Raw genomic sequence first — 12162 nt, 5'->3', positions numbered from 1 at the left:
ACATGTAAAAGAAACACTGATTAATTCATTGAAGAAAAAACTCTATAGGAATGAGCATCTGGCATTACACATGCAGAAAAGGAAGTTACAATTTGGCAAAACTTAGCAGATGCTACACTAGGCAACCTAAACTACTTAAAGACGCCTGTGTATATTACTCATAAGAAGCTGTGCATAAACTCAGATTACCTCAACTCTTATTTTATGTTACACATAAGTAGTATGTCTAGGACCATTTATTTCAGCAAATTAAATGCTTACGCCATAAGTAAAAGCATAAAAACACCTAAGCCATTTAGATGTCTATAGAATAAAATTATTCTACCTGGTTTTTAAAACTAACGTTAGAGTAACATGTTGCATCCGTTAGCTTCTTGTATTACCAACATAAAGTAGGAGGATATTTACTATGAAAACTTGGTGAAATGGAAAGATGTGGGATTTTGGAGTCAAACCTGGACACAAATATCAGCTCTAGTATTTACTGGCTTTGCGAGAGACCCCAGGCAAACCAACTTAACCAAGTAAGCTCATTACTTTCTTCAGCAAAAAGGAGAACTCGAGCTATCCTAATAACCACTACAATGCCATACACCCATATAAGACAACACTTGGAAAAGCTCTAAGCACAGCATCTGGTGCAAAGTAACATGGTAAAAGTTTTTACTCCCCACTTGGCCAACTACTACACACTCCCTTTAATTTAAAAAAAATACTTAAATATTCAATCTGTTCTTCAATCAGGAGGCTAATAACCTCAAATTTCTACCTTGTGGATGAAATAATGTGACTTATAAACTTCAAACATCAAGTCTACATATATATATACATTTTCCCCAAACCAAAAATAACCACTTTCATTGTTATTCACAGAACAGATGTTACATGCTATTACCTTAATTTCTTTCAAGATACTACTTATAAAGAATCAATAAATGTCAATCAAAATACCTTTAGGCCACTACTAGAAACAGTGTTCCACTTGTACTAAAGAGTAGCTGTTTCTACTGTATTCTCTATTCAGTTATTAAGCTTTAAAGGACATAATGTCAAAGGATATATCCATTCATTTACCAAACAGTGTATATATTACAAAAGTTTCTGTAAAAGCAGTAGTTTTCAATGAGAGAATGTGTGCAGAACAAACGATCCCAACTACTTCAGAATTACACACTAAAAAAGCGAGAGGTGGGTATAAAATCAACATTACTTATAATAATGCAACAAAGACACCAGGAGTAAACGGGGCAGGGGGACACTCAAAAAGAACTATTACATGCAAAAAAGTGTCCTATAATCAAATTTACAGCAGATGGATATACTCAATCATCTATTCATTGCAGGCTCCAAGAGAGAAGGAACTATAACTGCCTTGTTCATTCCCTTTACTTGGGGCACTGGCCCCAAGTTGAATGAATGAGGAAGTGAGTAAAGAAAAAAAGAGAGAGAGAATAAAATTTGTCAAGTTTTTTTATAGTAAATACAAATATGTTCTAAACTACCAAAATATGATTGTTTTCATTGTAAATTAGGTCTCACAAATTCAACAATTCAGTGATTTATAAAGCAAAATGAAAGCTCAAAAAACAGCAAGAAATCCATTCTCTCAATTCAAATCTGTTTTACAGAATGTTGTAGGAGAAAATGTTTTATCTTTGTGTCTATCCCCAACTAAACTGGAAAAACTTGTGAGGAAAAACAGCATGTGGAGTAGTTTTTATAGGCTTTCACATCCAAAATAAGCCAAGCATGATTTTTAAAGATGGATTTTATACATGATTGATTATGTTTCTAAACTAACAAGTGCCCTCAGGTATTTAAAAATGTGATAAAAAGAAGTATCAAGTGGCTTTAAAATTCTGTGATATTCTACTAATCTACATAAAAGAAATTATTTTTTTTAAAGATATTACAACACTATTTCTACCATCAATCTAACCCAAAGCGAAAGATATCAGTTAAATCATAAAAATGTATATAGAAACTAACTCTCAAATCACTCTCTACAAAACTACTTAACATTTGTTTCATTCCAAAGCAATGTCCTAGAGTCACCTCAAATGTACTCAAGTAGTCTGCCAATGTGAAAACACTAGTGAATTTTTTTTTAAACAGAAAAATGTGCAAGATTTTAGATCTAACAAGAAATACTTGTATCCTAAGTATTTCAAATGTCTCAACTGGCTTTAGTAGTTAGGCTAGAGTTATAATTTCTATTTTTTATTCCCAATTATCACTTTCAGAAAAATAAAATTTTGCTATAACTATTTTTAAAGATTTCAAGTCAATGTGCTAGTAATGGCAGTTCAGAAATATAAAATGTTCTGAAAGTACATTCCCTGGTGGTCTATCTGTCCTTAATAACCACTGAAGTATGTATGTGATCAACACATCCTGTCAATTCTTTTAAAGAAAACATACAGATGTCACAGTATCATCATCTGAGGCAATAATAAATCTGACCACCCAAATGGGGAACAGAATATTTTCTATATTAATCACCCATTTCACATTAGGAAGTCAGTATCTCATATAATATTCTCCAGATTCTGACAATTTTTGAGTTTAACCAGTAATGGCTCATTATTCCTTTTCAGGTATGTACTAATAGCTTTATATACATTATCTCATTTAATCACCAAAATCACCCTATGAAGTTCAATATGGCTATTTCACAAATGAAACTGAGCTAACACTTAACTTGGCCCAAAGTTAATATATGAATAGGGCAGGTGGAATCCAAAATAGGCTCCCTAGCTGCAAATCTGTATCCTGAACTGTAAGTACAAGAAAAGATGTAAATGGGTATATAAGAGCTGAAATCAATCATTCCAAGAGCTGGAAAAACACAATTATTTCCTTATTTTAGATCAAGAAATTGTATTAGCTATATGGATACTAGCTGTAAGAAAAAAAGAATTTGATGTCTAGCATGTTCTTTCTACCCTCTTGTCTACTTTTAACTCTTATTTCTTAATATTTTTCTCATTTAATGCATTTAACAGGGTCAAAAGCCATAACTAACACCCTCTGTTTGGTTTATAAAGGTTAACTAACAGCAGTCATAATTCTTCTAGACATTAAGGAATACATAATTTTGCTCATATACAGGCTTTCCAACCATCTGTTATCAGAAAGATAAGTTACTGAGTTGACTTCTGATATTAACAAGGTTTCTCTATTGACAAAACAGATTATAAATGTGTTTCATCATTTCTTTTCCCCTCCTTCCTGGCCACACCACGTGGCATGTAGGATCTACATTCCCAACCAGGAATTGAACCTGTGCCCCCTGCAGTGGATGCAGTGTCTTAAGCACTGAAGCACCAGGGAAGTCCCTTTTATAGATGTGTTTTTATGGGATTCAAGGAAAGAGTTAGAAAGGTACTTGGAGATACATAGTTCAAATAAGGAAACTGATTATACCATCATATCAAAACTAGAATATTTTATATTATTTGCAGCATACAAAACATATTAAACATACTAAGAATTCAATGTTAAATTTAAGTAACTGGAACAGGCATAAAATTAAGATCATCAAATAGGAGCTTTGTTCCTCAGCCAAAGAAACATTTTTCCTCAACTACTTTATTAACTTATTTAGTATCAATGCCAATCTTTGTTTGTATTAAGCGAATGTAAAAAAAAAAAAATTATATATATATATACACATACACACACACACCTAAGTGTAAAAACAAGCTAAACTTTTAAAATAAGATGGACCAATATTATAAAAATATACCAATGGAAAATACAAAATATACATTTCAACTTACAGTAATTCATGGAAGAAAAGGAAATAAGAGTAGGCTGGCAATCACACTGGTCTGCAATTCTCTCTGAATCCATCTCTGATGTCTACTAATGACTACAATACAATGAATATCCATTTGTTCCTCACATTTTAAAAATCACACTTCTCCAGTCTAATAAAACTACTACAGACATAATACTGTAGGAATGGATGATTCATCTCTAAATCACAATTGACACATTAAGTGTAGAATTAAGAATGAACATTCTAGCAGGATTCTAGAGAGATAACAAAGATGAAACTTGACCTTTTTGGACTGGGGAATATGTCAAAGAGTTTACCTCCATTACTTAGAATTTGTATGCTCCTATCAAATGTTTTCGGAGAAGGCAATGGCACCCCACTCCAGTACTCTTGCCTGGAAAATCCCAGGGATGGAAGGGCCTGGTAAGCTGCAGTCCATGGGGTCGCTAAGAGTCGGACACGACTGAGCGACTTCACTTTCACTTTCATGCACTGGAGAAGGAAATGGCAAACCCCTCCAGTGTTCTTGCCTGGAGAATCCCAGGTACGGGGGAGCCTGGTGGGCTGCCGTCTATGGGGTCGCACAGAGTTGGACACGACTGAAGCAACTTAGCAGCAGCAGCATCAAATGTTTTATGTGGATGACTGAATTCTGCCTATACTTTACTGCTCGGATTTACTTCTACCTATGGAAACCTGTGGTACTTGGAACCAAGTCATTCTTACAAAACTTAAAAACATCATGCAAATTTCCTTAAGACACTTAATCCCAAAGTCTTCAAAAAGATAATTCCAAATTTTGTGGGAAAAGATGGGGATTTGGGAGGAGAACTGGGTATTAATTCTCCTAAACTAGACCAGTATGGACACAAATGCATGAGATCATTTAGTTTGTGATGCACCTGCAAGAGACGCAGGTGCGTGAGGGCTGTTAATCTTGTTCCCTACACATAGCACTAACCAACAAACACCTTCCAGAAAGTCAATCATCACTACGTCACTTCCCAAGAACTTTGAACGGAAAAATTATGTCAATTACTGATTTTGAGGACTTACACTACTAGATTCTAGAGTAAAAGAAGCCAACAGTGAAACACCCACTGAGGAAATGCAATTCTACAATTTGTTAAAATGTTAACAGTGCCTCCTTATAGTGCAGAGATTAACAAATAATCATAAAGTAAAATTTTACTCTAGTCAACAGATCACTTAATCTGTCAGCACTGATTACGTGTTAATTTTTTAATCAACATAATCTGTCAATCTGAAAATTTCCCAGGATGAAGACATACTAAACATCACTAAATTTAATAGTTGTTAATTAAAAAAAGAAACCATAACTTTTCTATAATGAAAAAGAAGTATTTTATGCCTAGGTTCAAACTCCAACTCCACCTTTTACTAGCTATGTGACCTTGGGCAAGTTATTTACCTCAGTAGTTCACTTTCCTCATCTGTAAAATGGGAACAGCACTTAACACATAGGATTACTTCGATTTAATTAACACATATAAACTGCTTAGAACAGCGCCTACAACTTACTAAGCACTATGAAGTGTTTGCAATATTATCACTTAATTAGAATGGCAGTATTTTAATGTTCTGCTACTGTGAAGACCAAGAAAAGGCAAGTTCTACTTAAAAAAGTTTATCTTTAAGTTACCAAGAATACAAGTCCTAATTTTTATTTTTACTGGAAAAGCAGTCACAAGCAAAGTCCTGCCATATTAAAATACGAATGCAACAGAATCTTTGATACAGAAAAGTTCAAGAAGAGGTATCTAGGGACTTCTCTGATGGTCCAGTGGCTAAAACTACAGGCTCCCAATGCCGGAGGCCTGGGTTCGATCCCTGGTCAGGGAAATAGATCCCACATGCTGCAACTAAGAGTTCACATGCTACAACTAAGAGCTGGCACAGCCAAACAGAAAAATAAATATTAAAAAATTAAAAAAAAAAAAAAGAAGAGGTATCTAATATTCATGATAAGAGACTCAGAATGAATACCTAGCCAAATTCTATACATAAGTGTTACCTTTCAAGTCTCCCAAGAGGGTATTATTTGGGGATCAAGCGTGAAACTAGCAGAACCTACTGCACTGTTTCTGATAAAGCTTTTTTTTTTTTTAAATGAGAAGTTGAATTTTTCTATGAAATTCCATCACCAAGTATTAATTCCCTTCATGTTGGGCAGGATGAAGTCCATGATGGTAAAAACTAATTTAAGTTTTAAAAGCTCTATTTAAATTGCTATTGCACTATTTGAACAGCTGCTGCTGGGTGTAAAAATATTTACACAAGTTAAAAATTATTCATTTTCATTAAACATGAAAAAAGTTTACGTTATACTTTCCTTACCAAAACCTTCCTGAGAGGAGAAAGGTAACAGCCTCTGCCTCTAAGTGAAAATGGAAACTATCAATTTTCCCCAAGGGAGCATGAGACTCTGGGGAGAAAATGAGGTTTTATACTTCTTAATTCCTCAATTATATCTTTTAGTGTGTTCAAATGAAATCTATTTTAGAGCAGCCTCTGGACATATTTTAAAAAAAAAAACCACACACACACTAGCCAACAGTTCCTAGTGCCATCCCACATTTCAAACAGAACAGGGGTTTTAGGCCAATTTTCTGGTCCTATGAGAAGTTAAAATGAGGTACATCGTGCCTTATGTTTTGGTTAAAACTTTTTAGAAAACGGACTGCAAAACTGTATAAAGCTAAAAAAAAAAAAATTAAAAACGAAAAAAGTTCAAGCTATTTCAAACTTACAATCAAGAGCCCATCTAAATCTACTCTTAACCTATTCTCTACCAATTTATAATTTAGGCTGAAATATATTTTCCTCATATTGACTATACATCTTAACTAAATAAACCAAAAGAACTGATGATCCTGACCCTTAAAGAATCCTCTTGAACCCTGACATCTATTACATTAACTCAAAAGATATTTCTAGAAACAGTCCTCATGCTAGCGGATTTAACTTCATCTTTCTCAGTCTGGTTTCTCACACCAAGAATTCCCTTGGCTTTCTCATCCAAATAGAAATGAACAACTTGACATTTTTGTCCGTATCTTACTGACACAAGGTTATCAATTTCAGTTGTGCAAATGTAGCGGTTGTGCACGTGCAGAGAGGAAGCACATGCTTCATTCAAGATTCTCTTTACCAAGACTCAAGCTACAAGTAAAAAACGTTTCCTACAAATAAGAAAATTCCTATTACTTTTCAATCTGAAAAACGTAACCACACACTAAAACAAAGAAAAAAAACCTGCTTAAATTGACTAAATCCAGGCAGAGCACCCAAAATCACTGGATGGTCAAAAATTGTATTCTAAAAACAGAAAACGGTAATTTCCTCCATGAGAAAGGTGTCACAATATGGCATAAAATTTTAGAAACGTAATGCTGTTAATACGTTGTTAATGTAACTGTTCCCATTTTTGTTCCACGAACCAGACTGGATCTCTCAAAAAAATTTTTGCTGAAGTTCTCTCATTTGCAAAATCAAGTCGGAGACTCTTGGGCAAAAGCTGACCTCGATTTTTTTCATAGGGAAATTACTGCACCAAGAACCTACCTTCCCCATCTTTTCGAATACAACAAAAAACAAACTAAGGCTTGGATTTAAAGAGAGCCCTATCTAGCGCTTCAAAAACAGGGCGGGGGAAAAAAAAACTACATGGAAATGAAGTGTGATGGAAAACAGCAGTGTGCATGAATCACATCTAACGGAGATTTCTAAACAAGGGAAGACGCTGACATCGATCAAATTTCAAGTAGACATAGAGCTGAAGAATTTCCACAGGGAGAAGCGCTTGTGGTCCTCGCAATGCAATGGCCTTGGAGAAAGCCCCAGAATCCATGGCCACGGGTTATTTCCACATTGAGACTTCTCAGAAGCATCTTTAGAGGAGGACACATCAGCTTCTCTGCCTTCAGGGGCTGGGAAGGAGGGGCGCCGAGCACCATCTTTCCTCTCTGGGAGCTGCAGCCTTACGGACAAGCTTCAAAATAGCTACTTCCAACTTCCACGGGGAGAGGGGGAGCAGGGAGCGTGATTCCACCGCTTTCCTCTCGCACCAAGCGCAGCAGCTGGGCGGCCGAGGCTGTGAGGGGAGAGGCGGCTGGCGCTGCATGCGTGTTTACGTGTCTCGGATGGGTGTGGGAAGGAGACAGAGAGGTTCTAATGAAAAGATGGAGGGGAGAGAGAAAGAGGGGTTGGGAAAGAGGGGAAGCACAACCTTTCTTTTCTCTGCTCTTCCTGGGGATCTGAAAACTCCTCCTAATGGGTCTTTCGGGCTCTTCGGGGCCTTTGGGCAGTGCAGCCGCGCCCGCCTCAGGGGAGTCCTGAAGCTGCTCGTGGCAGAGGCTCGGGGCGGCCTCGGAAGCCGCGGTCTCCTCAGGCCCGGCGCCGCCGCCGGGCTCCGCGATGCTGAGGCCGCCGCCATTTTGTGGGGAGGACTCAAGCTCCGGAAGCGTCTGCTTCATCTCGTCGTCTCCGCCGCCACTTTCCCAGTTCGCGTCCGTCGGCGGAGAGACCTCCACCTCCGCAGCAGTCGCCATCGCGCCGGCGTGAGGAGCTCCGGGAAGCTTCGGCCGACAAGGTCGACGGGGGTGGGGGGAAGGGGCGGCGGGCCGGCCTCGCCGCCAAGCTGCTCTCAGCCCACCGACCCCCTTCCCCCCGTGGCCGCGGGCCGCTATCCCCGCCCAGCAGCCTCTCAGGGGCCCTAAAGCGGGCGCCCCAACCGTGCCTCCCGGCCCCGGGAGCCGCTCCTTGCTCGGGCAGTTCTTCAGCCGGCCCCCACCACTCAACGTGCTGGCGTCGGGGCCTGGAGGGGGCGTGGCCATCACGGAGCGCTCCGCCAATGAAGACGCGGCGCCCGCCTCCGCGGGTGCGGATAGACGGCGCCAGGGGGCGGAGTCTCGGAGCGCCCGAGCCCGCCAAAAGGGGCGACCGCAACGCCCGACGAGTACCTCGACGCCGCTCCGGCTGCGGGTTAGATGGGTCTCATGGCGAGCTGCGAGATCCCGGAGCGCGTTCGGCCAGTGCTGCAGGCGAGGGAGGCGTGCTGCCGCCAAGTCCTGGGAACGCAGGCGTCGCCTTTTTCCGGGCAAGATTACCTCGCTTCTCCGCGCACGACTTGCATCGGCCAGAACCGGATAGAGGCAGTGGTTGTGGGATGATCCTGGCTTTGTGAAATATTTGCATGCATATATAAAGGCTTGAAGTGGTGATTTGATAGTGACTGCAACGATAAGAGCCTGAAAGCCACGGGACCCGCTTCAATGACCTGTTATTCCCACTGGATCTTACATTTTTACAACAGATTACTCCCACCCGCCCCCCTATTTTTATCTAGAAGGGTTAGAACCAGTGGCACGCCTCCAGAAAGCTGTAAATTCCTTGGTCCTTTGATTTGACTTCACAGCCTAATGTTAACAGAATTTGGTTCTGGGGAGCTTGAGAAGGGCTACTAGCTTTTAGATTTTCCATTGCTGTTTCAGTTTTCCTATAGCTAGTGTATATTAAAGAAAAATATAAACATTTGCAGCTACGTTAAAAGATATACAGCAAGCGATCGTTTTACCTTAAAACAACTAGACAGTCAAGTTAGAAGGCCTTTAAAATAGCTTATGCTGGTTATGTTGAAACTATTTGGGCAATGGTGAATACAGAAATTATTTCTTGCGTTGTTTGTATATGCTAGGCACTGTACCTAGCGATTTATATATACTATGTACATTAAATCCTCACAACAGATGTTAGGGAGATGCTATTATGCACAATTTAAAATAAGTGTTGCAGTTAGGAGTATGGAATTAATAGAAACACACTACTATATATATCAAATAGATAAACAAGAAGGATTTACTGTATAGCACATGGAATTCAATATCTTGTAACCCATTATAGAGAAGAATCTGTAAATTAACTACAGTTAATTTACTACAGTTGTAAATCAACTATATAGATAAGAGATAAAATGTTGCAAGACAGAACAAATTTTAATAAAATGAGAATCTGAAGCCAGGTCTATTGAACTCTAAATAAAGTACTAGCCCTTGCCTGCCTTTTTTTTTTAACTTTTAACTGGAGGATAATTACTTTACAATATTCTATTGGTTTCTGCCATACATAAAAATGAATTAGCCATAGGTATACTTATGTCCCCTCCCTCTTGAACAACCCTCCCACTGCCTGCTTCTCTTAAGATCTAACGTTCACAGCAGCTCTGTATCTTTATGCATTTTATATATGGAGAAATGAGGATTGACATTTTGCTCCATCTCCAAGCAGTAGGATCAGGATTGGGGCCCATATCTCTATGCTCAAACTCCAGGAGTTGACTGACTAAATATGTAATGATAATAAAACCCTAGGCCTTGCCAGTGGCTGCTACTTAAAGAGCATTCCTAAGGACAATAGCAAAATTGGATTCCAATGTCCTGTGATAAATATCATATCTGTTTCACATCTTATAAGAAAAGCTGCTCATGACTTGCCCAACCTATTTGAATAAGCTCGGTATATCATAGGAAAGTGAGTATAATATAAAACAATTATTTCTCTTAGTAAATAGTTAACGTAAAAACACATTTTAAAATACTGATAAAAATACGAGCGCCAAGCTGACACAAAAATGCTACGTTATTTTAAGTTAAAAGTTACCCTTAAAGTTGGGAAGAAAAGGCTTTACTTGATAGTAGAGGCTACAGGAGATCAGAAACTCAGGTGTTAGGGTACCTAAAAGGTAATTTTGTTGTTGATTCATTAATGTGAAGTCGCTCAGTAGTATCGGACTCCTTGAGACCCCATGGATGATAGCCCACCAGGCTCCTCTGTCCACAGGATTTTCTAGGCAAGAGTACTAGAGTGGGTTGCCATTTCCTTCTCCAAGGGATCTTCCCAACCCAGGGATCAAACCCAGGTCTCCCACATTGCACGCGGATTCTTTACCATCTGAGCCACCAGGAAACCATATGCATATATCAGTAGATACCCAGTATGTCCATGGGGCTGGGGGGTTAAGGGTAATACCATAATACATAAGGTTTTGAAGCAAGAGCTACCGAAGGTTACAAGACATAAAATCTACATTGTCCCCTACCCTCAGTAACAGACAAAACACCACCGCAGAAGTAAACTAGAGAATGGTGAGGTAGTATATAACTAAATATGCAGAGACAACAATTGCCATTTTACATTGAAAACAGAAAAAAAAAAAAAACCAGTTCAACTCTTGATTTTAAAAATAGGAGGGACTTCCCTGGTGGTCCAGTGTCTAAGATTCCGCACTCCCAACACAGGGGCCCCAGTTCCATCCCTGGTCAGGGAATTAGATGAATGTACGCTGCTATAACTAAAAGATCCCTCAGGTTACAACAAAGACCCGGCCCAGTGCAGCCACATAAATAAACAGCTTTTAAAAATGCACCACTTAACTAAAAAAAAATACATTTTTGAAAGAAGGGAGAAGGGGAGAAATACATTAGAACCACTATATAAAACAGATAACCAACAAGGATCAACTGTATAGCCAGGGAACTATACTCAGTGTCTTATAATAATTTATCATGGAAAAGAAATATAAAATAAAGTGTATGTACATACATACATATATGTGTATATATATATATACATACACACACACACATATATATAGCTGAATCACTTTGCTATACACCAGAAACTAACATAACAATGCAAATCAAAAACATTTCCATATAAATTTTTAATTAAAACATTAAAAATATATATATAGAAAATCATGCTGGAAGCTGTTGTTATTACCCAATATTTCAACCAAGAGTGCAACAGCAGTATCTTAAAAATCATCCAGAAAGCCAACACAGAGATTCTAGAAGGATCCCCATGTTTCGGAACAGAAACTCCCTGATGTACAAAAGCATTAATAACAATACCTTTGAAGTGAACAAAGCCACTAAAAAGATTTGATTGTAATAACAACGTTTAACATTTGTAAACAATTTCACATTTTTTTTCAAGGTAAAAGATGTTATTTGATGCTCACAAGTACCTGCTTCAAGCATACAGCTAGGAGACCTTTTTTTTTTTTTAAAGCTTTCCATTGATCAGCAGCAGGGAAAGATAATAAAGGCCAGTCAACCAACAAAATGAAGCAATTATCATTCAATTAAAAAGTAAATAAAATTTTTTTAATCCACAAGAAAAATAAAGGCCATTCAACAAAACCACCACTAATCCAACTCATAGAACCTTAAGGAGATTAAATCAGTTCAATTCGTTCATTTTATGAATAAGGTCAGTGCTATAAGCCTACAACTCCACTGCCTATTCAGAGGCATTACAGACATATGAAATTGCCATTTTTTTCCCTTATGGTTGAG

At 38.3% G+C, this 12162-nt stretch overlaps 1 protein-coding gene across 6 annotated transcripts in view; it reads right to left on the bottom strand.

Annotated features, from left to right (window-relative positions):
- The window catches only part of TASOR (transcription activation suppressor), a 51678-nt gene extending 42967 nt beyond the window's left edge, over positions 1-8711 (bottom strand). For 2 of the 6 annotated variants that reach the window (XM_070776456.1, XM_019984351.2), the window contains exon 1: positions 8034-8700. In XM_070776456.1, the coding sequence (XP_070632557.1) occupies positions 8034-8640 (607 nt within the window). In that variant the 5' untranslated portion in view covers positions 8641-8700. Of the gene's footprint in view, positions 1-3782; positions 7991-8033 lie in introns of those variants that run through there. The other 4 variants (XM_070776459.1, XM_070776455.1, XM_070776458.1 and 1 more) reach the window with 4 other exon arrangements.
- Positions 8712-12162: the final 3451 nt, after the last annotated feature.

The sequence above is a fragment of the Bos indicus genome, chromosome 22 (assembly GCF_029378745.1).
Source record: "Bos indicus isolate NIAB-ARS_2022 breed Sahiwal x Tharparkar chromosome 22, NIAB-ARS_B.indTharparkar_mat_pri_1.0, whole genome shotgun sequence".
In the NCBI taxonomy this organism is placed as follows: Eukaryota; Metazoa; Chordata; class Mammalia; order Artiodactyla; family Bovidae; genus Bos; species Bos indicus.
Note: the sequence above shows the minus strand (reverse complement) of the source record. Positions and strands in the feature narration are given on the sequence as shown.